General features: G+C 45.9%; 1 protein-coding gene across 1 annotated transcript in view; it reads right to left on the bottom strand.

The window, feature by feature from the left end:
* LOC138645706 (integrin alpha-X-like) overlaps positions 1–23,355 on the bottom strand; it is a 78,021-nt gene that overhangs the window by 20,376 nt on the left and 34,290 nt on the right. Inside the window, exons 7-18 of the mRNA XM_069735184.1 lie at positions 21,794–21,939; positions 21,378–21,525; positions 20,640–20,784; positions 16,203–16,276; positions 12,546–12,678; positions 12,293–12,432; positions 10,605–10,742; positions 10,222–10,449; positions 9,945–10,075; positions 9,435–9,586; positions 7,943–8,106; positions 159–263 (exon numbers count right to left, since the gene is read on the bottom strand). Coding sequence (XP_069591285.1) covers positions 159–263; positions 7,943–8,106; positions 9,435–9,586; positions 9,945–10,075; positions 10,222–10,449; positions 10,605–10,742; positions 12,293–12,432; positions 12,546–12,678; positions 16,203–16,276; positions 20,640–20,784; positions 21,378–21,525; positions 21,794–21,939 — 1,704 coding nt within the window. The remainder of the gene's footprint in view (positions 1–158; positions 264–7,942; positions 8,107–9,434; positions 9,587–9,944; positions 10,076–10,221; positions 10,450–10,604; positions 10,743–12,292; positions 12,433–12,545; positions 12,679–16,202; positions 16,277–20,639; positions 20,785–21,377; positions 21,526–21,793; positions 21,940–23,355) is intronic.

The raw sequence follows: 23,355 nt of genomic DNA, 5'->3' as shown, positions 1-23,355 counted from the left end.
TCTGTAGATGCAGAATGGTCCAGCATTCTCCACATGTGCCCTAAGTGATGCCCAGTGTGCCCAGTGATGATCCCACACTGTGACCACCAGCCTCAGCGCCAACCATCCACCATACATTACAAGACAATAATGACTTCTCCTGGGAGTTGCCTTCTCACCTCTCCTGAGTGGCTGCGTTGTGAGTCCTCACTAAGAACGGGATTCCCAATCAATGAGAAGTTGAGACTGACGCGAAGAGGAGTTAGAGAGTCCTCCACACACTCCTGAGGATCAAAGAGCGAGAAAAAAAAGGAAAACAGATTCACACATATGAACAGAATATTGTTATTGTTTGGCTACAAGATTCTGCGGTGGATGTTGGTCCAGGGAACTCATCTGATTGCCGTATGTGAAGTAGGAAAGGAATTTTCCCCCCAATATGGAGCAATTGGCATCTGCATCATGGGGGTTTTGCTTCCACTGGGTAAACATTAGAGTAAAGGCTGAACTCAAAGGACTTAAGTCTACCTTAAGCTTTAAAAACTATCGAAGTTTGAAACTAATCCAGGGCTCCTTTTTATATCATATGTTGCCTCGTACATTTGGCCTCAAATGTTAAGGTGCATTTACACTGGCCAACTCTAGCTGTGAATGGTCTGCTAATCAGCTCAATTCAAGCCAAGAAGTAGCCATTTATTAATGGTACAGAGAAGGGGAGGTGATGATTAGAGAACAAACTCCATATTAATATTCAGAAAATCATGTAGAGAAGTGCAGGTGATGATAAAGAACAAGCTCCATAATAATGTCCAGACAATGATACAGAGACGTGGAGGTGATGAGCAGAGAACAAGCTCCATATAAATATCCAGACAATGGCACAGAGAGGTTGAGGTGATGAATAGAGAACAAGCTCCATAAAAATGTCCACACAATGGCACAGAGAAGTGCAGGTGATGAGAAGAGAACAAGCCCCATATTAATACCAGAAAATCGTACAGAGAAGTGGAGGTGATGAGTAGAGAACAAGCTCCATATAAATGTCCAGACAATGGCACAGAGAAGTGAAGGTGATAAGAAGAGAACAAGCTCCATATAAATGTCCAGACAATGGTACAGAGAAGTGGAGGTGATGAGTAGAGAAAAAGCTCCATATTAATGTCCAGACAATGGCACAGAGAAGTGAAGGTGATAAGAAGAGAACAAGCTCCATATAAATGTCCAGACAATGGTACTGAGAAGTGGAGGTGATAAGATGAGAAAAAGCTCCATATAAATGTCCAGACAATGGCACAGAGAAGTGAAGGTGATAACATAGTAACATAGTAACATAGTTAGTAAGGCCGAAAAAAGACATTTGTCCATCCAGTTCAGCCTATATTCCATCATAATAAATACCCAGATCTACGTCCTTCTACAGAACCTAATAATTGTATGATACAATATTGTTCTGCTCCAGGAAGACATCCAGGCCTCTCTTGAACCCCTCGACTGAGTTCGCCATCACCACCTCCTCAGGCAAGCAATTCCAGATTCTCACTGCCCTAACAGTAAAGAATCCTCTTCTATGTTGGTGGAAAAACCTTCTCTCCTCCAGACGCAAAGAATGCCCCCTTGTGCCCGTCACCTTCCTTGGTATAAACAGATCTTCAGCGAGATATTTGTATTGTCCCCTTATATACTTATACATGGTTATTAGATCGCCCCTCAGTCGTCTTTTTTCTAGACTAAATAATCCTAATTTCGCTAATCTATCTGGGTATTGTAGTTCTCCCATCCCCTTTATTAATTTTGTTGCCCTCCTTTGTACTCTCTCTAGTTCCATTATATCCTTCCTGAGCACCGGTGCCCAAAACTGGACACAGTACTCCATGTGCGGTCTAACTAGGGATTTGTACAGAGGCAGTATAATGCTCTCATCATGTGTATCCAGACCTCTTTTAATGCACCCCATGATCCTGTTTGCCTTGGCAGCTGCTGCCTGGCACTGGCTGCTCCAGGTAAGTTTATCATTAACTAGGATCCCCAAGTCCTTCTCCCTGTCAGATTTACCCAGTGGTTTCCCGTTCAGTGTGTAATGGTGACATTGATTCCTTCTTCCCATGTGTATAACCTTACATTTATCATTGTTAAACCTCATCTGCCACCTTTCAGCCCAAGTTTCCAACTTATCCAGATCCATCTGTAGCAGAATACTATCTTCTCTTGTATTAACTGCTTTACAGAGTTTTGTATCATCTGCAAATATCGATATTTTACTGTGTAAACCTTCTACCAGATCATTAATGAATATGTTGAAGAGAACAGGTCCCAATACTGACCCCTGCGATACCCCACTGGTCACAGCGACCCAGTTAGAGACTATACTATTTATAACCACCCTCTGCTTTCTATCACTAAGCCAGTTACTAACCCATTTACACACATTTTCCCCCAGACCAAGCATTCTCATTTTGTGTACCAACCTCTTGTGCGGCACGGTATCAAACGCTTTGGAAAAATCGAGATATACCACGTCCAATGACTCACCGTGGTCCAGCCTATAGCTTACCTCTTCATAAAAACTGATTAGATTGGTTTGACAGGAGCGATTTCTCATAAACCCATGCTGATATGGAGGTAAACAGTTATTCTCATTGAGATAATCCAGAATAACATCCCTCAGAAACCCTTCAAATATTTTACCAACAATAGAGGTTAGACTTACTGGCCTATAATTTCCAGGTTCACTTTTAGAGCCCTTTTTGAATATTGGCACCACATTTGCTATGCGCCAGTCCTGCGGAACAGACCCTGTCGCTATAGAGTCACTAAAAATAAGAAATAATGGTTTATCTATTACATTACTTAGTTCTCTTAGTACTCGTGGGTGTATGCCATCCGGACCCGGAGATTTATCTATTTTAATCTTATTTAGCCGGTTTCGCACCTCTTCTTGGGTTAGATTGGTGACCCTTAATATAGGGTATTAGAAGAGATAAGAAGAGAACAAGCTCCATATAAATGTCCAGACAATGGTACAGAGAAGTGGAGGTGATGAGTAGAGAAAAAGCTCCATATTAATGTCCAGACAATGGCACAGAGAAGTGAAGGTGATAAGAAGAGAACAAGCTCCATATAAATGTCCAGACAATGGTACTGAGAAGTGGAGGTGATAAGATGAGAAAAAGCTCCATATAAATGTCCAGACAATGGCACAGAGAAGTGGAGGTGATAAGAATAGAACAAGCTCCATATAAATGTCCAGACAATGGTACAGAAAAGTGAAGGTGATAAGAAGAGAACAAGCTCCATATAAATGTCCAGACAATGGTACAGAGAAGTGGAGGTGATGAGTAGAGAACAAGCTCCATATAAATTTCCAGACAATGGCACAGAAAATTGGAGGTGATGAGCAGAGAACAAGCTCCATATAAATGTCCAGACAATGGCACAGAGAAGTGGAGGTGATGAGTAGAGAACAAGCTGCATATAAATGTCCAGACAATGGCACAGAGAAGTGGAGGTGATTAGAAGAGAACAAGCTCCATATAAATGTCCAGACAATGGTACAGAGAAGTGGAGGTGATAAGAAGAGAACAAGCTCCATATAAATGTCCAGACAATGGCACAGAGAAGTGGAGGTGATGAGCAGAGAACAAGCTCCATATAAATGTCCAGACAATGGCACAGAGAAGTGGAGGTTATAAGAAGAGAATAAGCTCCATATAAATGTCCAGACAATGGTACAGAGAAGTGGAGGTGATGAGTAGAGAACAAGCTCCATATAAATGTCCAGACAATGGCACAGAAAATTGGAGGTGATGAGCAGAGAACAAGCTCCATATAAATGTCCAGACAATGGCACAGAGAAGTGGAGGTGATAAGCAAAGAACAAGCTCCATATAAATGTCCAGACAATGGTACAGAAAAGTGGAGGTGACCAGCAGAGAACAAGCTCCATATAAATGTCCAGACAATGGAACAGAGAAGTGGAGGTGATGAGTAGAGAACAAGCTCCATATAAATGTCCAGACAATGGCACAGAAAAGTGGAGGTGATAAGAAGAGAACAAGCTCCATATAAATGTCCAGACAATGGCACAGAAAAGTGGAGGTGATAAGAAGAGAACAAGCTCCATATAAATGTCCAGACAATGGTACAGAAAAGTGGAGGTGATCAGCAGAGAACAAGCTCCATATAAATGTCCAGACAATGGAACAGAGAAGTGGAGGTGATAAGTAGAGAACAAGCTCCATATAAATGTCCAGACAATGGAACAGAGAAGTGGAGGTGATAAGTAGAGAACAATCTCCATATAAATGTCCAGACAATGGCACAGAGAAGTGGAGGTGATAAGAATAGAACAAGCTCCATATAAATGTCCAGACAATGGTACAGAAAAGTGAAGGTGATAAGAAGAGAACAAGCTCCATATAAATGTCCAGACAATGGTACAGAGAAGTGGAGGTGATGAGTAGAGAACAAGCTCCATATAAATTTCCAGACAATGGCACAGAAAATTGGAGGTGATGAGCAGAGAACAAGCTCCATATAAATGTCCAGACAATGGCACAGAGAAGTGGAGGTGATGAGTAGAGAACAAGCTCCATATAAATGTCCAGACAATGGCACAGAAAATTGGAGGTGATGAGCAGAGAACAAGCTCCATATAAATGTCCAGACAATGGCACAGAGAAGTGGAGGTGATAAGCAAAGAACAAGCTCCATATAAATGTCCAGACAATGGTACAGAAAAGTGGAGGTGATCAGCAGAGAACAAGCTCCATATAAATGTCCAGACAATGGAACAGAGAAGTGGAGGTGATGAGTAGAGAACAAGCTCCATATAAATGTCCAGACAATGGCACAGAAAAGTGGAGGTGATAAGAAGAGAACAAGCTCCATATAAATGTCCAGACAATGGCACAGAAAAGTGGAGGTGATAAGAAGAGAACAAGCTCCATATAAATGTCCAGACAATGGTACAGAAAAGTGGAGGTGATCAGCAGAGAACAAGCTCCATATAAATGTCCAGACAATGGAACAGAGAAGTGGAGGTGATAAGTAGAGAACAAGCTCCATATAAATGTCCAGACAATGGAACAGAGAAGTGGAGGTGATAAGTAGAGAACAATCTCCATATAAATGTCCAGACAATGGCACAGAGAAGTGGAGGTGATAAGAATAGAACAAGCTCCATATAAATGTCCAGACAATGGTACAGAAAAGTGAAGGTGATAAGAAGAGAACAAGCTCCATATAAATGTCCAGACAATGGTACAGAGAAGTGGAGGTGATGAGTAGAGAACAAGCTCCATATAAATTTCCAGACAATGGCACAGAAAATTGGAGGTGATGAGCAGAGAACAAGCTCCATATAAATGTCCAGACAATGGCACAGAGAAGTGGAGGTGATGAGCAGAGAACAAGCTCCATATAAATGTCCAGACAATGGCACAGAAAATTGGAGGTGATGAGCAGAGAACAAGCTCCATATAAATGTCCAGACAATGGTACAGAGAAGTGGAGGTGATGAGTAGAGAACAAGCTGCATATAAATGTCCAGACAATGGCACAGAGAAGTGGAGGTGATTAGAAGAGAACAAGCTCCATATAAATGTCCAGACAATGGTACAGAGAAGTGGAGGTGATAAGAAGAGAACAAGCTCCATATAAATGCCCAGACAATGGTACAGAGAAGTGGAGGTGATGAGTAGAGAACAAGCTCCATATAAATGTCCAGACAATGGCACAGAAAATTGGAGGCGATGAGCAGAGAACAAGCTCCATATAAATGTCCAGACAATGGCACAGAGAAGTGGAGGTGATAAGCAAAGAACAAGCTCCATATAAATGTCCAGACAATGGCACAGAAAAGTGGAGGTGATAAGAAGAGAACAAGCTCCATATAAATGTCCAGACAATGGCACAGAAAAGTGGAGGTGATAAGAAGAGAACAAGCTCCATATAAATGTCCAGACAATGGTACAGAAAAGTGGAGGTGATCAGCAGAGAACAAGCTCCATATAAATGTCCAGACAATGGAACAGAGAAGTGGAGGTGATAAGTAGAGAACAAGCTCCATATAAATGTCCAGACAATGGCACAGAAAAGTGGAGGTGATGAGCAGAGAACAAGCTCCATATAAATGTCCAGACAATGGCACAGAGAAGTGGAGGTGATAAGTAGAGAACAAGCTCCATATAAATGTCCAGACAATGGCACAGAAAAGTGGAGGTGATAAGAAGAGAACAAGCTCCATATAAATGTCCAGACAATGGCACAGAGAAGTGGAGGTGATGAGCAGAGAACAAGCTCCATATAAATGTCCAGACAATGGCACAGAAAATTGGAGGTGATGAGCAGAGAACAAGCTCCATATAAATGTCCAGACAATGGTACAGAGAAGTGGAGGTGATGAGTAGAGAACAAGCTGCATATAAATGTCCAGACAATGGCACAGAGAAGTGGAGGTGATTAGAAGATAACAAGCTCCATATAAATGTCCAGACAATGGTACAGAGAAATGGAGGTGATAAGAAGAGAACAAGCTCCATATAAATGTCCAGACAATGGCACAGAGAAGTGGAGGTGATGAGTAGAGAACAAGCTCCATATAAATGTCCAGACAATGGCACAGAAAATTGGAGGCGATGAGCAGAGAACAAGCTCCATATAAATGTCCAGACAATGGCACAGAGAAGTGGAGGTGATAAGCAAAAAATAAGCTCCATATAAATGTCCAGACAATGGCACAGAAAAGTGGAGGTGATAAGAAGAGAACAAGCTCCATATAAATGTCCAGACAATGGCACAGAAAAGTGGAGGTGATAAGAAGAGAACAAGCTCCATATAAATGTCCAGACAATGGTACAGAAAAGTGGAGGTGATCAGCAGAGAACAAGCTCCATATAAATGTCCAGACAATGGAACAGAGAAGTGGAGGTGATAAGTAGAGAACAAGCTCCATATAAATGTCCAGACAATGGCACAGAAAAGTGGAGGTGATGAGCAGAGAACAAGCTCCATATAAATGTCCAGACAATGGCACAGAGAAGTGGAGGTGATAAGTAGAGAACAAGCTCCATATAAATGTCCAGACAATGGCACAGAAAAGTGGAGGTGATAAGAAGAGAACAAGCTCCATATAAATGTCCAGACAGTGGCACAGAAAAGTGGAGGTGATAAGAAGAGAACAAGCTCCATATAAATGTCCAGACAATGGTACAGAAAAGTGGAGGTGATCAGCAGAGAACAAGCTCCATATAAATGTCCAGACAATGGAACAGAGAAGTGGAGGTGATGAGTAGAGAACAAGCTCTATATAAATGTCCAGACAATGGCACAGAAAAGTGGAGGTGATAAGAAGAGGACAAGCTCCATATAAATGTCCAGACAATGGTACAGAGAAGTGGAGGTGATGAGCAGAGAATAAGCTCTGTATAAATGTCCAGACAATGGTACTGAGAAGTGGAGGTGTTGTGCAGAGAACAAGCTCCATATAAATGTCCAGACAATGGTAGATAGAAGTAGAGTTGCTGAGCAGAGGACTCATTAATGAGGTGAAATGAGATATACATTAGTAGTGTTGTTTCGGGGTTCTTCTCCTGTGTACATAGGTACAGTATGTCAAATTTTGTATGTTTTCTTTTGCAGGACAGATATTAGTAATCACCTCCACCTTGTGATACAGAACTAAATAAAGAGCCTTTTATTTCCATTCCATAATATCTGCCACCCTTGCCCTCCTAGAGGGGCGAAAGTATGGTACTAATCAATCCTTCCTCTCCTGCTCCTCATCTTTCACTAAAATGAGATCCAACAAGAACATCAGCTTCTAAGAGATATTAGGACTCCTAGAAAAGGCTCGTGTGAGAGTAGCGGGTACGTTACGTGGCAGATCAGTGTGCACCAGTGGAGAGAAACGGCCTCTGATGGTCAGTGCGTTATCGGATATTGTGAGGGGATAGTAGATACTAACAGGAAGAATGATTTCATATCTGTCACAGGTCCGAGGTCCTCTGAGCTCCCGAGATAAAGATAACTCGCGAACTTTAGGTACAGGGGGGCCAGAGAAGACAGCACGATTTTGGGTGCGCCTTGCATCCAACAGGAGGTTGTACTCCACTGATGCCATGGTGTCACCTGGAAGAAAGGAGAATCGGTGAGAACTGCACAAAGTCCAGACATGGATCTCAGCCCTGTATATAGTATAGAAGAGAACCCTTTACTGAACCTGTCAGACCCCCAGACCTCATTACAATCCATCTGCCAAAATGAAGGATCCTATGCTGGACCTGTCAGATCCCCAGACCTCATTACAATCCATCTGCCAAAATGAAGGATCCTATGCTGGACCTGTCAGACCCCCAGACCTCATTACAATCCATCTGCCAAAATGAAGGATCCTATAGTGGACCTGTCAGATCCCCAGACCTCAGTACATTCCATCTGCCAAAATGAAGGATCCTATAGTGGACCTGTCAGATCCCAGACCTCATTATATTCCATCTGCCAAAATGAAGGATCCTATGCTGGACCTGTCAGACCCCCAGACCTCATTACAATCCATCTGCCAAAATGAAGGATCCTATAGTGGACCTGTCAGATCCCCAGACCTCAGTACATTCCATCTGCCAAAATGAAGGATCCTATAGTGGACCTGTCAGATCCCAGACCTCATTATATTCCATCTGCCAAAATGAAGAATCCTATAGTGGACCTGTGAGACCCCAAGACCTCATAACATTCCATCTGCCAAAATGAAGGATCCTATGCTGGACCTGTGAGACCCCCAGACCTCATTGCAATCCATCTGCCAAAATGAAGGATCCTATGCTGGACCTGTGAGACCCCCAGACCTCATTGCAATCCATCTGCCAAAATGAAGGATCCTATGCTGGACCTGTGAGACCCCAAGACCTCATTACATTCCATCTGCCAAAATGAAGGATCCTATAGTGGACCTGTGAGACCCCCAGACCTCATAACATTCCATCTGCCAAAATGAAGGATCCTATAGTAGACCTGTGAGACCCCCAGACCTCATTACATTCCATCTGCCAAAATGAAGGATCCTATGCTGGACCTGTCAGATCCCCAGACCTCATTATATTCCATCTGCCAAAATGAAGGATCCTATAGTGGACCTATGAGACCCCAGACCTCATAACATTCCATCTGCCAAAATGAAGGATCCTATAGTGGACCTGTCAGATCCCCAGACCTCATTACATTCCATCTGCCAAAATGAAGGATCCTATGCTGGACCTGTCAGACCCCAGACCTCATTATATTCCATCTGCCAAAATGAAGGATCCTATGCTGGACCTGTCAGACCCCAGACCTCATTACAGTCCCTCTATCATAGTGGAGGACCCTCTTCTGGACCGCATGCTGAGCAGTAACTGCAGTGTGGGTCCATATGTGGTCGTAAATCGGTATATGCCATACTCCCATACCACCCACCTTACCTGTCGCTTTGATGCTCTTCAGCCTTTGGTTGAAGCAGACATTAATTTCTGTCACCTGTTGTTTTCTGGTATCTGTGCATTCATAGGAAGAAAGAGGAAACTCGAGGGGCTTGAAGGTAATGGACACATTGACCTGGAGGACGGGCCGAGATCTGAACGAGGAAAACAACAACATGACCAGGAGCACAGAACACGGGAAGAGTCAGTGGCCATTACCCCAGCAAGTCATGAAATCCTACAAAAAACCTGGAATGGTCTGCCCAGACTAATGATTAAATGTCCCGTTAAACCATTATGTGATTTTTGTAAATTTGTGGGACAAATAATTTGGTGGTCCAGGGGGTTATACAGAGGTCTGCATGGTAGGTGTGGCAATTTATGTAGTGACACATCCTCCACTTTTCTGATTACCTAGTTTTGGGGGGAAACGACCTTTACGAGTCATATGAAGCATGGCATGATATAGCAGCTTATAGAACAGCTTGCATGGGGCGGATGCCTCATTTTTACCTCAAAATAACGGCAACACCTTCTCCCCCCACCGTCACATCCGGCAGCCCATCGTTTGTCATGTCCAAGTTACCCGCCAGTGATCTTCCAAAGAACTGCACTCCACTTCCCATCTTACTTCCCTCAATGCGCTGGAGAACAAAAGGAAATGTAAATCATTCAGCAACAGCTAAAAATGGCGTCTACGCATCATGATGAGGCAGATGCTCAATTAGGTGTTAAGCTGCTTATCTTTTGCATATTTTGCCTGCTGTTGTATCATAACCCACATGTTTACCTGTATACGAGACGTTCTGAAGCCTCCAATCTTCCCTGGGAAGATATACAAAGCTCCTTGACCGTCATTTTCAAAAGGGGCCCCAACAGCAAGATCTAGAAACCCATCTGCAGTCAGGTCTGGAAGAACGGTGATGGCTGCACCAAAGTAACCCATAGATTCGCTGCTCTCACCCTGAAGAGTCTCACGGCAGGTGATGGTGTTAGGGCTTCTTTGAGAGTTCATCGCCTGTTGGGACCAACAATGGGGTAAAACATGGAGAAGTGACCTCCACAGTCTACAAACATGGAGAGGAGCTGCTCATGATCTCCAAAACACAAACATTCTGCAGGAGATAGGTATCATTCATAGGCTCCTGGCTGTGAGATATTTAGAAGTCAAACCTGGGCAGAGACCGGGCACAGATAGACTCGTCCTCCTGGAGCTACTGGAGAATAATACGATGGGGCTCCGACCACCAAGACAAAGTCTGATGGAGACATTTTAACCATGCTCAAGGCTGATCCAAAGTATGATCCGATCTGTAAGGAAAATGGAAATAACAACCAAAAGCTGTGAGTCCCCGAGTGTCTCATTCTGATCTGTCCATTCAACTACCAGTTCAGGGGAAAGTCCTCCAGTGACAAGTCATAGGTGATTGTGCAGAACTGGAGGCTGCACCGTAGGGAGCAGGAGAAATCCAGGAACAAGTCATAGGTGATGTCATAGAACTGAAAACTTCATCGTAGGTAGTGGGAGACCTCCAGGACAAGTCATAGGTGATTGTGCAGAACTGGAGGCTGCAACGTAGGGAGCCGGAGACCTCCTGGACAAGTATTAGGTGATTGTATAGAACTGGAGGGCCAATGTAGGGAGTGGATGACCTCCAGGACAAGTCAGGGGTGATTGTACATAACTGGAGGCTGCAATGAAGGGATCAGGAGAAATCCAGGAACAAGTCATAGGTGATGTCATAGACCTGAAGGCTTCATCATAGGTAGAGGGAGACCTCCAGGACACGCCATTAGTGATTGCATAGAACTGGATGGCCAATGTAGGGAATGGGAGGCCTCCAGAACAAGTCATAGGTGGTTGTATGGAACTGGGGGCTGCATCATAGGTAGTGGGTGACTTCCAGGACAAGTCATAGGTGATTGTGCAGAACTGGAGGCTGCAACGTAGGGAGCCGGAGACCTCCTGGACAAGTATTAGGTGATTGTATAGAACTGGAGGGCCAATGTAGGGAGTGGATGACCTCCAGGACAAGTCAGGGGTGATTGTACATAACTGGAGGCTGCAATGAAGGGATCAGGAGAAATCCAGGAACAAGTCATAGGTGATGTCATAGACCTGAAGGCTTCATCATAGGTAGAGGGAGACCTCCAGGACACGCCATTAGTGATTGCATAGAACTGGATGGCCAATGTAGGGAATGGGAGGCCTCCAGAACAAGTCATAGGTGGTTGTATGGAACTGGGGGCTGCATCATAGGTAGTGGGTGACTTCCAGGACAAGTCATGGCTGATTGTGTAGAACTGGAGGTTGCAACGTAGGGAGCAGGAGACATCCAGGGACAAGTCATGGGTTATTGTGTAGAACTGGGGGTCAATATAGGGAGCAGGAGAGACCTCCAGAACAAGTCATAGGTGATTCTACACAACTGGAAGGTGCAACTTAGTGAGCAAGAGACATCCAGGAACAAGTTATGGGTGATTGTACAGAAGTGGAGGGTGCAACGTAGGGAGCAGGAGACAGCCAGGGACAAGTCATGGGTGATTGTACAGAAGTGGAGGGTGCAACGTAGGGACCAGGAGACATCTAGGGACATGTCATGGGTAAATGTACAAAACTGAAGGGCCAATATAGGTAGCAGGAGACATCCAGGTGACAAGTCATGGGTGATTGTACAGAACTGGCGAGCCGAAGGAGCAGAGCATCAACCAATAGTACAGAGCAGAAGGACCAATATAGGGAGCAGGAGACTTCCAGGACAAGTGATAGGTAACTGTATACACCTGGAGGGCACAGCATAGAGAGAAGGTCGTAGGTGGATATTTGAGGTCACAGAAATGTCATAGTGGGGGGTCATCACCTGGTCACCGAGGACATTGGCTGCTGGATTCCAGCGTGCACCCTGTGCATCCCACCTGAAGACCAGGACCTTCCCAGTATGTTGGTATCGAGGGGCGCCCATTGCGATGATGTCAGATTGTAATTGCAGCACAGAATAACCTTAAATTGAATCCAAAATGTCAGCAAATCCAGGTTCGAGAATCCAAACCAGCTTCTCGTGCGTGGATGACGATACATCGACCATTCCCCAAGAGGAATACGGTCATCCTCACCCAGATACGAGTCCTTCATGTCAGTGTTATCCTCCGTCACATTTATAAAAGTCGCCTTGTCCTGACCGATCTGGTAATTATACACCCCACCTGTCCAACCATAGGCACCGACTGCTCCGAGGAGAGCGCCATCCTAAACACAAGAAAAACCTGATAAAACATGCAAATATGAGATATATATGGACCTACATATTGTATATATAGCTGTGCTCAAAAGTTTACATACCCCAGCAGAATTTTTGCTTTCTTGGCCTTTATTCAGAGAATATGAATGATAAAATTGTCTCCACTCATGGTTAATGGTTGGGTGAAGCCATTTACTGTCAAACTACTGTGTTTTCTTTTTATAAATCATAATGACAACCCAAAACATCCAAATGATATTGAGGTCAGGAGACTGAGATGGCCACTCCAGAACCTTCACTTTGTTCTGCTGTAGGCAATGACAGGTCGACTTGGCCTTGTGTTTTGGATCGTGTCATGTTGGAGTGTCCACGTACGTCCCATGTGCAGCTTCCGGGCTGATGATTGCAAATTTGCCTCCAGTATTTGCTGATAACGTGCTGCATTCATCCTTCCTTCAACCTTGACCAAGTTTCCTGTGCCTTTGTAGCTCACTCATCTTCAAAACATCATTGATCCACCTCCGTGCTTTACAGTAGGAATGGTGTTCCTTTCATCATAAGCCTTGTTGACCTCTCTCCAAATGTAACGCTTATGGTTGTGGCCAGAAAGTTCAATTTTGGTCTCCTCACTCCAAATTACCTTGTTCCTGAAGTTTTGAGGCTTGTCTCTGTGCTGTTTTGTGTATTGTAGGTGAGATACTTTGTGGCATTTGTGCAGTAATGGCTTTCTTCTGGTGACTCGACCATGCAGCCCATTTTTCTTCAAGTGCCTCCTTATTGTGCATCTTGAAACAGCCACACCGCTAGTTTTCAGAGAGTCCTGTATTTCAGCTGATGTTATTTGTAGGTTTTTCTTTCCATCCCAAACAATTTTCCTGGCAGTTGTGGACGACATTTTTGTTGGTCTACCTGACCGTGGTTTTGCTTTTACAGAACCCCTGATTTTCCATTTGTTAATCACAGTGTGAACGCTGCTGACCGGCATTATCAATTCCTTGGATATCTTTTTGTATCCCTTTCCTGCTTTATACAGTTCTACTACCTTTTCCCGTGGATCCGTTGACAATTCTTTTGCTTTCCCCATGACTCACAATCCAGAAATGTCAGTGGCTGGATGAAAGATGCAAGAGTCTGTCTGGATCCCAGAAACTCACTCAGCTTTCATGCACACACTGATTACAAGCAAACAGGTCACAGGTGAGGATGTTACCTTTAGTAGCCATTCACACCCATTTGTGTCAACTTCTGTGCATGTTATCGGCCAAAATCACCAGGATATGTGAACTTATGATCAGGGTCATTTGGATGATTTGGATTGTCATTATGATCTTAAAAGAGAAAACACAGTAGTGACAATAAATGGCATCACCCAACCACTGACCATGAGTGGAGAAAACGTTTTGGTGTTATCATTCATATTCTCTGAAAAAAGGCCAAGAAAGCAAAAATTCTGCTGCGGTATGTAAACTTTTGAGCACAACTGTGTAGGGAAGGAGGACCTGTACTGTATATCATATATATAGGGGAGGAGGACATGTACTGTATATTGTATATATAGGGGAGGAGGACCTGTACTGTATATTGTATATATAGGGGAGGATAACTTGTACTGTATATTGTATATATAGGGGAGGAGGACATGTACTGTATATCCTATATATAGGGGAGGAGGACATGTACTGTATATTGTATATATAGGGGAGGAGAACCTGTCCTGTATATTGAATATATAGGGAAGGAGGATTTGTATGTATATATCATATAGTGGAACAGGACCTGTATACAGTTATGTGCAAAATAACAGCAGTGTGTTAAAACAACTGAGAAGAAGCTGAATCCTCATAATCCCAGTTCTCTCCATACATCCCATCCCGTGCTGACCGGACAACATCCCAGCCTGCGCTGACCGGACAACATCCCAGCCCACGCTGACCGGACAACATCCCAGCCCACGCTGACCGGACAACATCCCAGCCCACGCTGACCGGACAACATCCCAGCCCAGGCTGACCCTACAACATCCCAACCCACGCTGACCAAACAACATCCCAGCCCAGGCTGACCAGACAACATCCCAGCCTGCGCTGACCGGACATCATCCCAGCCTGCGCTGACCAGACAACATCCCAGCCTGCGCTGACCGGACAACATCCCAGCCCGCGCTGACCGGACAACATCCCAGCCCGCGCTGACCGGACAACATCCCAGCCTGCGCTGACCGGACAACATCCCAGCCTGCGCTGACCAGACAACATCCCAGCCTGCGCTGACCGGACAACATCCCAGCCTGCGCTGACCGGACAACATCCCAGCCTGCGCTGACCGGACAACATCCCAGCCTGTGCTGACCGGACAACATCCCGGCCTGCGCTGACCGGACAACATCCCGGCCTGCGCTGACCGGACAACATCCCTTCCACGTGTTTCAGGTTTTCTTTGCCATTATAAACCATTGGAAATCTTTTCAGCTGAGCAGCTAATTACTGTCCACACTTCTTTATATGTTTTCCCTCCTCCAATCAACTTCTTGATCAAAGTTCTTTCTCCTTCACTACAACATCGGGAACGACCTACTTTACTCATTGAGCGCAGGCTGAAACGGCAGGTACAACATCTGCTGCCTCCTCCTCCTTATTAGACATTATTAGAGATGTGCGGACCCCTGATTTTCAGGTCTGGCAGGTTTGACCGAACAGTTAAAAAAAGTTCAGGTTCGGGTACCAGAACAGTATCCAGACCTAAACCAGAACCCCATTCACTTGAATGAGAGGCCCGAACATCCAGTATTTGCCACGCTGTCATGTATGTGCATGACAGCGCGGCAAACACTACTTCTGATTGGAGGTTAAATCATTACCGCCAGTCAGACAGCCCAGTTCGTGAGCATGCAGCTGTGATCACAGGTATAAAGTTCACCTCCGATCACTGAGGTCAGCTGATGGGACTACTGCTCCCATCAGCCTATGCCTGCTGCTGTTAATAACAGTGAGAGCAGGAGCAGCTGATGGGAGTATTTATCAGCCGCTCCTGCGCTGTAAATAAATACAAAGAAACGGTGTGGCTTCCCCTGTATTTTTGATAACCAGTCAGGCAAAATTCACAGCTGGGGGCTGCAACCCTCAGCTGTCAGCTTCAGCAAGGCTGGTTATCAAGAATAGAGGGGTCCCCATGCTGTTTTTTTAAAACTATTTAAATAATTTAAAAAACGTCCTAGTATTCCCCCATTTTTAACAACAAGCTTTGCTAAAGCTGACAGCTGGGGGCTGGTATTCTCAGGCTGGTAAGGGGCCATGGATATAGTCCCCCACCAGCCTAAAAATAGCAGCCCAGAAAAGTCATATCTATTAGATGCGCCTTTTCTGATGCTTTGTATTGTCAGGTGACATCAACCCCGTGGCTTAGTAATGGAGAAGAGTCTATAAGACACCCATCCATTGCTAATCCTATAGTTGTATGGTAAATAAAGGCTGTATATATGAGAAATATAGGGAAGGACAAATATATGAGGATGATCCAGATATGGGTCTCTTACCGGGGTGATGACTGCACTGAATCCTTCCTGTGAATACTCCATCTCAAATGATTGTCCGGTGAGTGACTCTGTACCTGCGGGAACATGAGAGGTGATGGCTCACATGTGATCGGGGTCATTGATTGTCATTAGAGCTTGAGAGTCCTTCTGAGAGTCCTCCTAAGGGTCCTTCTATGAGTTCTTCTATGAGTCTTTATATAAGTCTACCTGAGAGTCCTCCTATAAGTTAATCTGTGAGTCCTTCTGTGAGTCCTCCTGAGAGTCCTCCTAAGAGTCCGCCTAAGAGTCCTCATGAGAGTTCTTCTGAGAGTTCTCCTTAGGTCTCCTTCTCACTTGCGAGAAATACGTCCGAGTCTTGCAGGTTAAAACCCTGCTCTGGCTCCGGCACTCCAGAGCGGAGCGTTCTGCCGCACAGCAATACATGGAGCTGCACGCTCCGCTCTGGAGTGCCGGCACCAGAGCAGGGTTTTAACCTGCAAGACTCGGACGTGTTTCTCGCAAGTGAGAAGGAGCCCTTAGAGTCCTCCTGAGAGACCTTCTATGAGTGTTCCTGAGAGTCCTCCTGTGAGTCCTCCTGAAAGTTCTCCTTAGAGTCCTCCTAAGAGTCCTCATGAGAGACCTTCTGTGAGTCCTCCTGAGAGTCTTCCTGAGAGTCCGTCCATGAATCTTTCTGAGAGTCCTTACATGAGCCTTTCTTAGAGACCTCCTGGCAGTGCTGTTACTGGGTTGCAGTATGGTGTACCGAAGGAGCTCGACCAGTACCGGTGGATTGGGATTTGTAATGGTTATTGGTCTTTCTACAGCAGATACATTTTGATATAAGATCTGATGATGCTTCTCTTCTGCAGAGTGACCACCACTGAGAGAAATGTAATGGGGCCATATATTGGTTGTCACCCCACATCCCAGAGACTGCAGACATTATGAGTCTAAGAGTCCTCTGGAGAGTCCTCCTGAGAGACCTTCTATGAGTCTTTCTGAGAGTCCTCCTGTGAGTTCTGAAAGTTCTCCTAAGAGTCCTCGTAAGAGTCCTCCTGAGAGACCTTCTATAAGTCTTCCTGTGAGTCCTCCTGAGAGTCTTCCTGAGAGTCCTTCCATGAGTGTTTCTGAGAGTCATTACATGAGTCTTTCTCAGAGTCCTCCTGGCAGTGCTGTTACTGGGATGCAGTATGGTGTCCCGAAGGAGCTCGACCAGTATCTGGGGATGGGGATTTGTAATGGTTTGATATAAGATCTAATGATGCTTCTCTTCTGCAGAGTGACCACCACTGAGAGAAATGTAATGGGGCCATATATTGGTTGTCACCCCACATCCCAGAGACTGCAGACATTATTATCGGCAGACCACACAACTTTAAGAGAAAGAAGAACAAACTATGTGGCAAACTTTTGCCAAACTTATTTACCATTTCTCTATTTCTCTCATCATTACAGGTGGAGTTGTCAGAGGATCGGTGGCAGTGAGGAACATTCAGCAGAAGCCCCAGGCTGCAGGGTGAAAACTCAAATCAAAGACTGCCGCTGTATCCGGGACTGCCTGCTGTCCCCGGGGCTACGCGCTCTATCCGGGACTGTCTGCTGTATACGGGACTGCCCGCTGTATGCGGAGCTACGCGCTGTATCCAGGGCTACGCACTGTATCCAGGACTCTCTGATGTATAAGGGACTGCTCACTGTATCCGGGACTTCCCGCTGTATCTGGGGCTGTCTGCTATATCCGGGGCTATGCACTGTATTTGGGGCTACGTGCTGTATCCAGGACAATTGCATGTTTAGCCCACAGGGGGCACAGGTCAGCACCATCTTTAGACCACAGGAGGCGCAGGTCAGTGGAGTCTTTAGACCACAGTCAGTGCCGTCTTTAGACCACAAGCAGCACAGGTCAGTAGCATCTTTAGACCACAGGGGGCGCAGGTCAGTGGCTTCTTTAGACCACAGGGAGCGCAGGTTAGTGGTGTCTTTAGACCACAGGGGGCGCAGGTCAGTGGCATTTTAAGACCACAGGGGGCGCAGGTCAGCGGTGTCTTTAGCCCACAGGGGGCGCAGGTCAGCGGCATCTTTAGACCACAAAGAGCGCAGGTCAGTAGTGTCTTTAGAAAAAATGACCAAGTATGGGATAGACAAGGTTACGGTTAGGTGGATTCATAACTGGCTCAGTGATCATGCTCAAAGAGTGGTAAATGGTTGAACATCCAATTGCAAGAGTGTTTCAAGAGGGGTACCACAATGCCCTGTCCTGGCCCCAGGGTTCCAAGTGGGGTAGCACCAGACTCTGTCCTGGCCCCAGTGTTGGTCAACATTTTATAAATGATCTAGATAAGAGAACTGAAGATAAACTGATCAAATTTTCAGTCGCTGCAAAGCTAGGAGAGATAAGACAGAGAAAGGATTCAGAAGAATCTAGATAAGCTTGAACAATGGACACGGACTAATAGAATGGGATTTAACAGGGAGAAATGCAGGATTCTACATCTGGGTAAGAAAATTACATCTATAGAATGTGAGGAATAGAACTAAGTAATAGCATATGTGAAAAAGTCTTTGGTATATATAGATCACAGACTGCACATGAGTCAACAGTGTGATGCAGCAGCAAAAAAGGCAAATACAGTTCTAGGATGTATTAAGAGAAGCATAGAGTCTAGATGACGTGAAGTCATTATCCCCTGTACTCATCCTTGGAAAGGCCACATCTGGAATACTGTGTCCAGTTCTGGGCACATTTAAAATAGACATTGAAAACCTGGAGCAAGTTCAGAGAAGACCTACCAAGATGGTGAGTGGACTGCAAAGTCCTACGAGGAATGGTTAAAGGATCTGGGAATGTTTAACTTGCAAAAAAGAAGACTAAGAGAAGACTTAATAACTGTCTACAAATATTTGAAGAGCTGTCACAGTGTAGAGGGATCATCATTATTCTCATTCGCAGATGGAAACACAAGAAGCAATGAAATGAAACTGAAATGGAGATGATACAGATTAGATATTAGAAAAAAAATGTTGACAGTGAGGGTGATCAACGAGTGGAACAGGCTGCCACAAGACAATGGAAGTCTGGAAACAAAGGCTAGACAGACATCTGTTTGAAATGGGTGAATCCTGCATTGAGCAGGGGGTTAGACGTGATGACCCTTGAGGCCCCTTCCAACTCTAACATTCTATGATTCCATGACTGAGGAGATTATTGGATTTCCTTCCACAGGTTATAGAGTTAATAGTTGAGATGTCGGCGGTAAGTGGGGGAGAGCAATGATGACACTTCAAACCAACTGTAAGGATTCGGAGAAGAACCCGAGAGTGGACCCTCTGGGTCATGACTCTAGAGCCCCCCGAGGACGAGCGGACCAGATGGAACCACTCCCTATTCAGGGAGCGTTAGGAGCAGGCCCAAGGGGGATGGAGACACAACAGCTGGAGCCAAAGGGACGACTACTAAAACAAAAGAAGAGGAAAGTAGACAGGCTGGAGGGAACTGGAACAGGAATGGAAGAATATATGTATCTGGAGACTCAGGAGAGGGACACGTAACCACGAAGCTGCAAAAGAAACAAAAAAAAGGACTAGGGAACTGGATACAAACAGGAGCAGCTGAGAAATGGAAAACTAGCGTAGGACTGGGAAAGGACAGGTATGATAGGGTCACGGGTAAGACAAGGCTGGAAAAGGGGGCAGACACAGCAGAGACACAGAGTGGGCAAGACTGGAACACGGAGAAGGCACGGCGGAGACACTGGGCTGACAGGGCAGGAACACAGGGCAGGCACGGTGGAGACACAGGGCAGACGAGGCAAGTACGCAGGGCAGGCACGGCGGAGACACAGGGCAGACAGGGCAGGAACGCAGGACAGGCATGGAGGAGACACAGGGCAGACAAGGCAGGAACGCAGGGCAGACGAGGCAAGTACGCAGGGCAGGCACGGCAGAGACACAGGGCAGACACGGTGGATACACAGGGCAGACGAGGCAAGTACGCAGGGCAGGCACGGCGGAGACACAGGGCAGACAGGGCAGGAACGCAGGACAGGCATGGAGGAGACACAGGGCAGACAAGGCAGGAACGCAGGGCAGGTACGGCAGAGACACAGGGCAGACAAGGCAGGAACGCAGGACAGGCACGGTGGAGAGAAAGGTACTGAGACAGGGGAGCCTAGGACATAGGTACGCTGACGAGAAGTACAGAGAAACCTACAAAGCAAAGGCGTCTTACCTGGGAAGACGCCGGGAAGAAATACCCGATGGGCGCCGCCATGTTGGGGCGGAGCCATCGGGTCGCGACCTTCCAGGAGGCTGTGTGGTGCAGGAAACGCGACTGCGCATGTGCGGAAGAACTAGACGCTGAGACCCAGAGAAGGGCGAAGCAGAGCGGCGCGGGACAGAGTCGGGAGCGTGCCGAGGGATAGAAGAAGGCAGGTAAGTATGTGCGGTTGTAACACCAACCTTCAATGGCGAAGATCTTCTGCTGCAGCTTCTTCTGGATGTCATTTAGAGCAGAGAAGTCATTGACTTGATAGATGCTATCACTGGACGAGGCGATGTATTGTAACTCTTTATAAGCATTGGGACTGGTGAAGGAGGCACCCACCTAGGAGGAGGCACAATTGGTGGCTAGTGACGATGATATATGTAATATTATGCTCAACATAATCACTATGAAATAAGTCCCAATAGTGGCTGCCTTGCCATGGCCCGAGGGGCGGGACCGGGGGGCTGACTCTGACCCGAGGGGCGGGACTGGTGGCCTGACTCTAATCTGACGGCGGGACCGGTGGCCTGACTCCGACACGAGGGGTGGGACCGGTGGCCTGACTCCGACCCAAGGGACGGGACCGTTGGCCTGACTCCAACTCGAGGGGCGGGACCGGTGGCCTGACTCTAATCTGAGGGCGGGACCGGTGGCCTGACTCTGACCCGAGGGGCGGGACCGGTGGCCTGACTCCGACCCAAGGGACGGGACCGTTGGCCTGACTCCAACCCGAGGGGCGGGACCGGTGGCTTGACTCCGACCCGAGCGGTGGGACCATTAGCCTGACTCTGACACGAGGGGCGGGACACGTGACCTTACCCTACTTTAGTAAAATGATGTAGACAACATGTTATCTCTCTGGCCGACACTTCTCCTTCCTTATCAAGTTTTCTATGTCACGAAAAAAATGCAGACTATTCTGGAAAATTTACCCCGATAGAAATGCGCTGGATCCCAAGCTCCTCGGCTTTTCTCACTGTTTCTCTAAAACTAACAGTTTCACCATTTGATTGCCCATCTGTGATAACAATGAGAAGTTTCCGGGAGACTTTCCGTGAAAGAGGGATGAAAAGATCGTTACTGTAGGAAGAAGAAAGGTGTAAGATAATCAACAGAGGCCTGAGAACCAAAACCTCCACGAACCCCTGATCCAGCACCTGCATCCTCATATGGCAGATCCTGCCAGTATGATGGCGACTCGTGCAGGATACATGGCACAGGTAAGGGGACAAGGAAGTCACGACCAAGCCAACCATCAACATGACATCCTGTCATTTCCTTCCCCAGAAATGTGGTATAAAGCAAGCACCAGTCGGTGACGAGCACAGACCCTCCACGTACTACATACATGGCCTTCAGGATGGCAGTGCGAGTCCTTGTGTAACCTCCATTCTGATATCTAATGTTTAGTCCATCGGTCAGGTCCTTGTCATTGGAAAATCTTCTGAATGTAAACTCCACCGTAACATCTTCAGAATATTGTATCAATGCAAACTGCGGAAAGAAGAGAAGAAACAGTCACAGGACAGCCAATCACTCACCTATAATAACTCCTAATCCAACACATCATCACCCATAATTCACTACTAGTGATGGGCGAATCCAAGCAGTAAAGTTCGGGGTCCGCACTGAACACGTAGTGTCCAGGGACGGACCCTGAATATGGACTTCTCCAGAAAGTCCATGTTATTGTTCAGGTTCGGCAGTCCGAACATGAGGTTTTTCCCACAAAGTCATCTGCATGACAGTTCGATAAACACCGTCAGCTCTGATAGGCGGTAAGATCATTACCATGAAGCAGAGAGCTGCGGTTCCCATGCTGTCAGATGATGGTGGGACCGGCGGTAAAAAAGGTTAGCATTCTGGTGGGATCGGCGGTATAAAGGTTAGCATTCTGGTGGGAACGGCGGTATAAAGGTTAGCATTCATCAGCCGGTGCCTGTGCTAAAAATATAAAAAATGTTGTCGGGTTTCTTCTATTTTTGATAAACAGCTCAGGCAAGACTGACAGCTGAAGACTGCAACCCACAACTGTTGGCTTTATAATGGCTGGTTATCAAGAATAAAGGGGTCCCCATGCCATTTTTTTTTTTAAATTATTTAAATACATTTTTTTTAAAAGATGTAGGGTCCCCCCTTTTTTTTACAACCAGCCAAACTAAAACAGACAACTGCGGGCTGGTATTCTCAGGCCGGTAAGGGGTCATGGATATTGGCCACCCCCAACCTAAAATAAGCAGCCTTCAGTCACCTCAGAAAAGGCGCACCTATTAGATGCGCTAATTCTGGTGCTTTGTCTGGCTCTTCCCACTTGCTCTGGTGCAGTGGCAAATGAGATAGTAGATTCTGGGGTTTATATCAGCTGTTTTATGGCCGCTGACATCCAGCCCACAGGTTAGTGGAGAGGCACCTATAAGATGCCCCCATCACTAACCCCATAGTTAAATTGTAAAAAGGATAAAGCTGGATTAAAATCCTTTAATTGAAAGAAAGACACTGACACCTTATTTGAAATTTAAAAAAGCACAGTTATACTCACCTTACGCCCATTCCATTGAAGCCCTTGTCTCCTGAAAAAAACCAGAAAATTTTAAACAACCATTATACTTATCTTAAACCTAATACATTGAAGCCCTTGTCCCCTGTAAAAAAAAATAAAAATAAATAACCATATCAGTCACCTGTTCGAAGTGACGCAGAGAACGGTACCTGTTGGGGTTCAACAGGTTTGAACTCCAGTGAACATTCTGACCGCAGCTCAGAGCTAGACACAACAGGAGCGATTACGCTCCTGTCAGTGTGTTCCAGCTGGCGGGGATAGCTGTCACATCACTGATGTGACTGATATCCAAATCATCCATATCGTCATGGGACAGTATGGATTATCTTCATGTCGGACAGGTGAGAGAT

The sequence above is a fragment of the Ranitomeya imitator genome, chromosome 7, assembly GCF_032444005.1.
Source record: "Ranitomeya imitator isolate aRanImi1 chromosome 7, aRanImi1.pri, whole genome shotgun sequence".
Classification (NCBI taxonomy): Eukaryota; Metazoa; Chordata; class Amphibia; order Anura; family Dendrobatidae; genus Ranitomeya; species Ranitomeya imitator.
The sequence above is the reverse complement of the archived record's forward strand: the minus strand, read 5'-3'. Positions and strand labels throughout refer to the sequence as shown.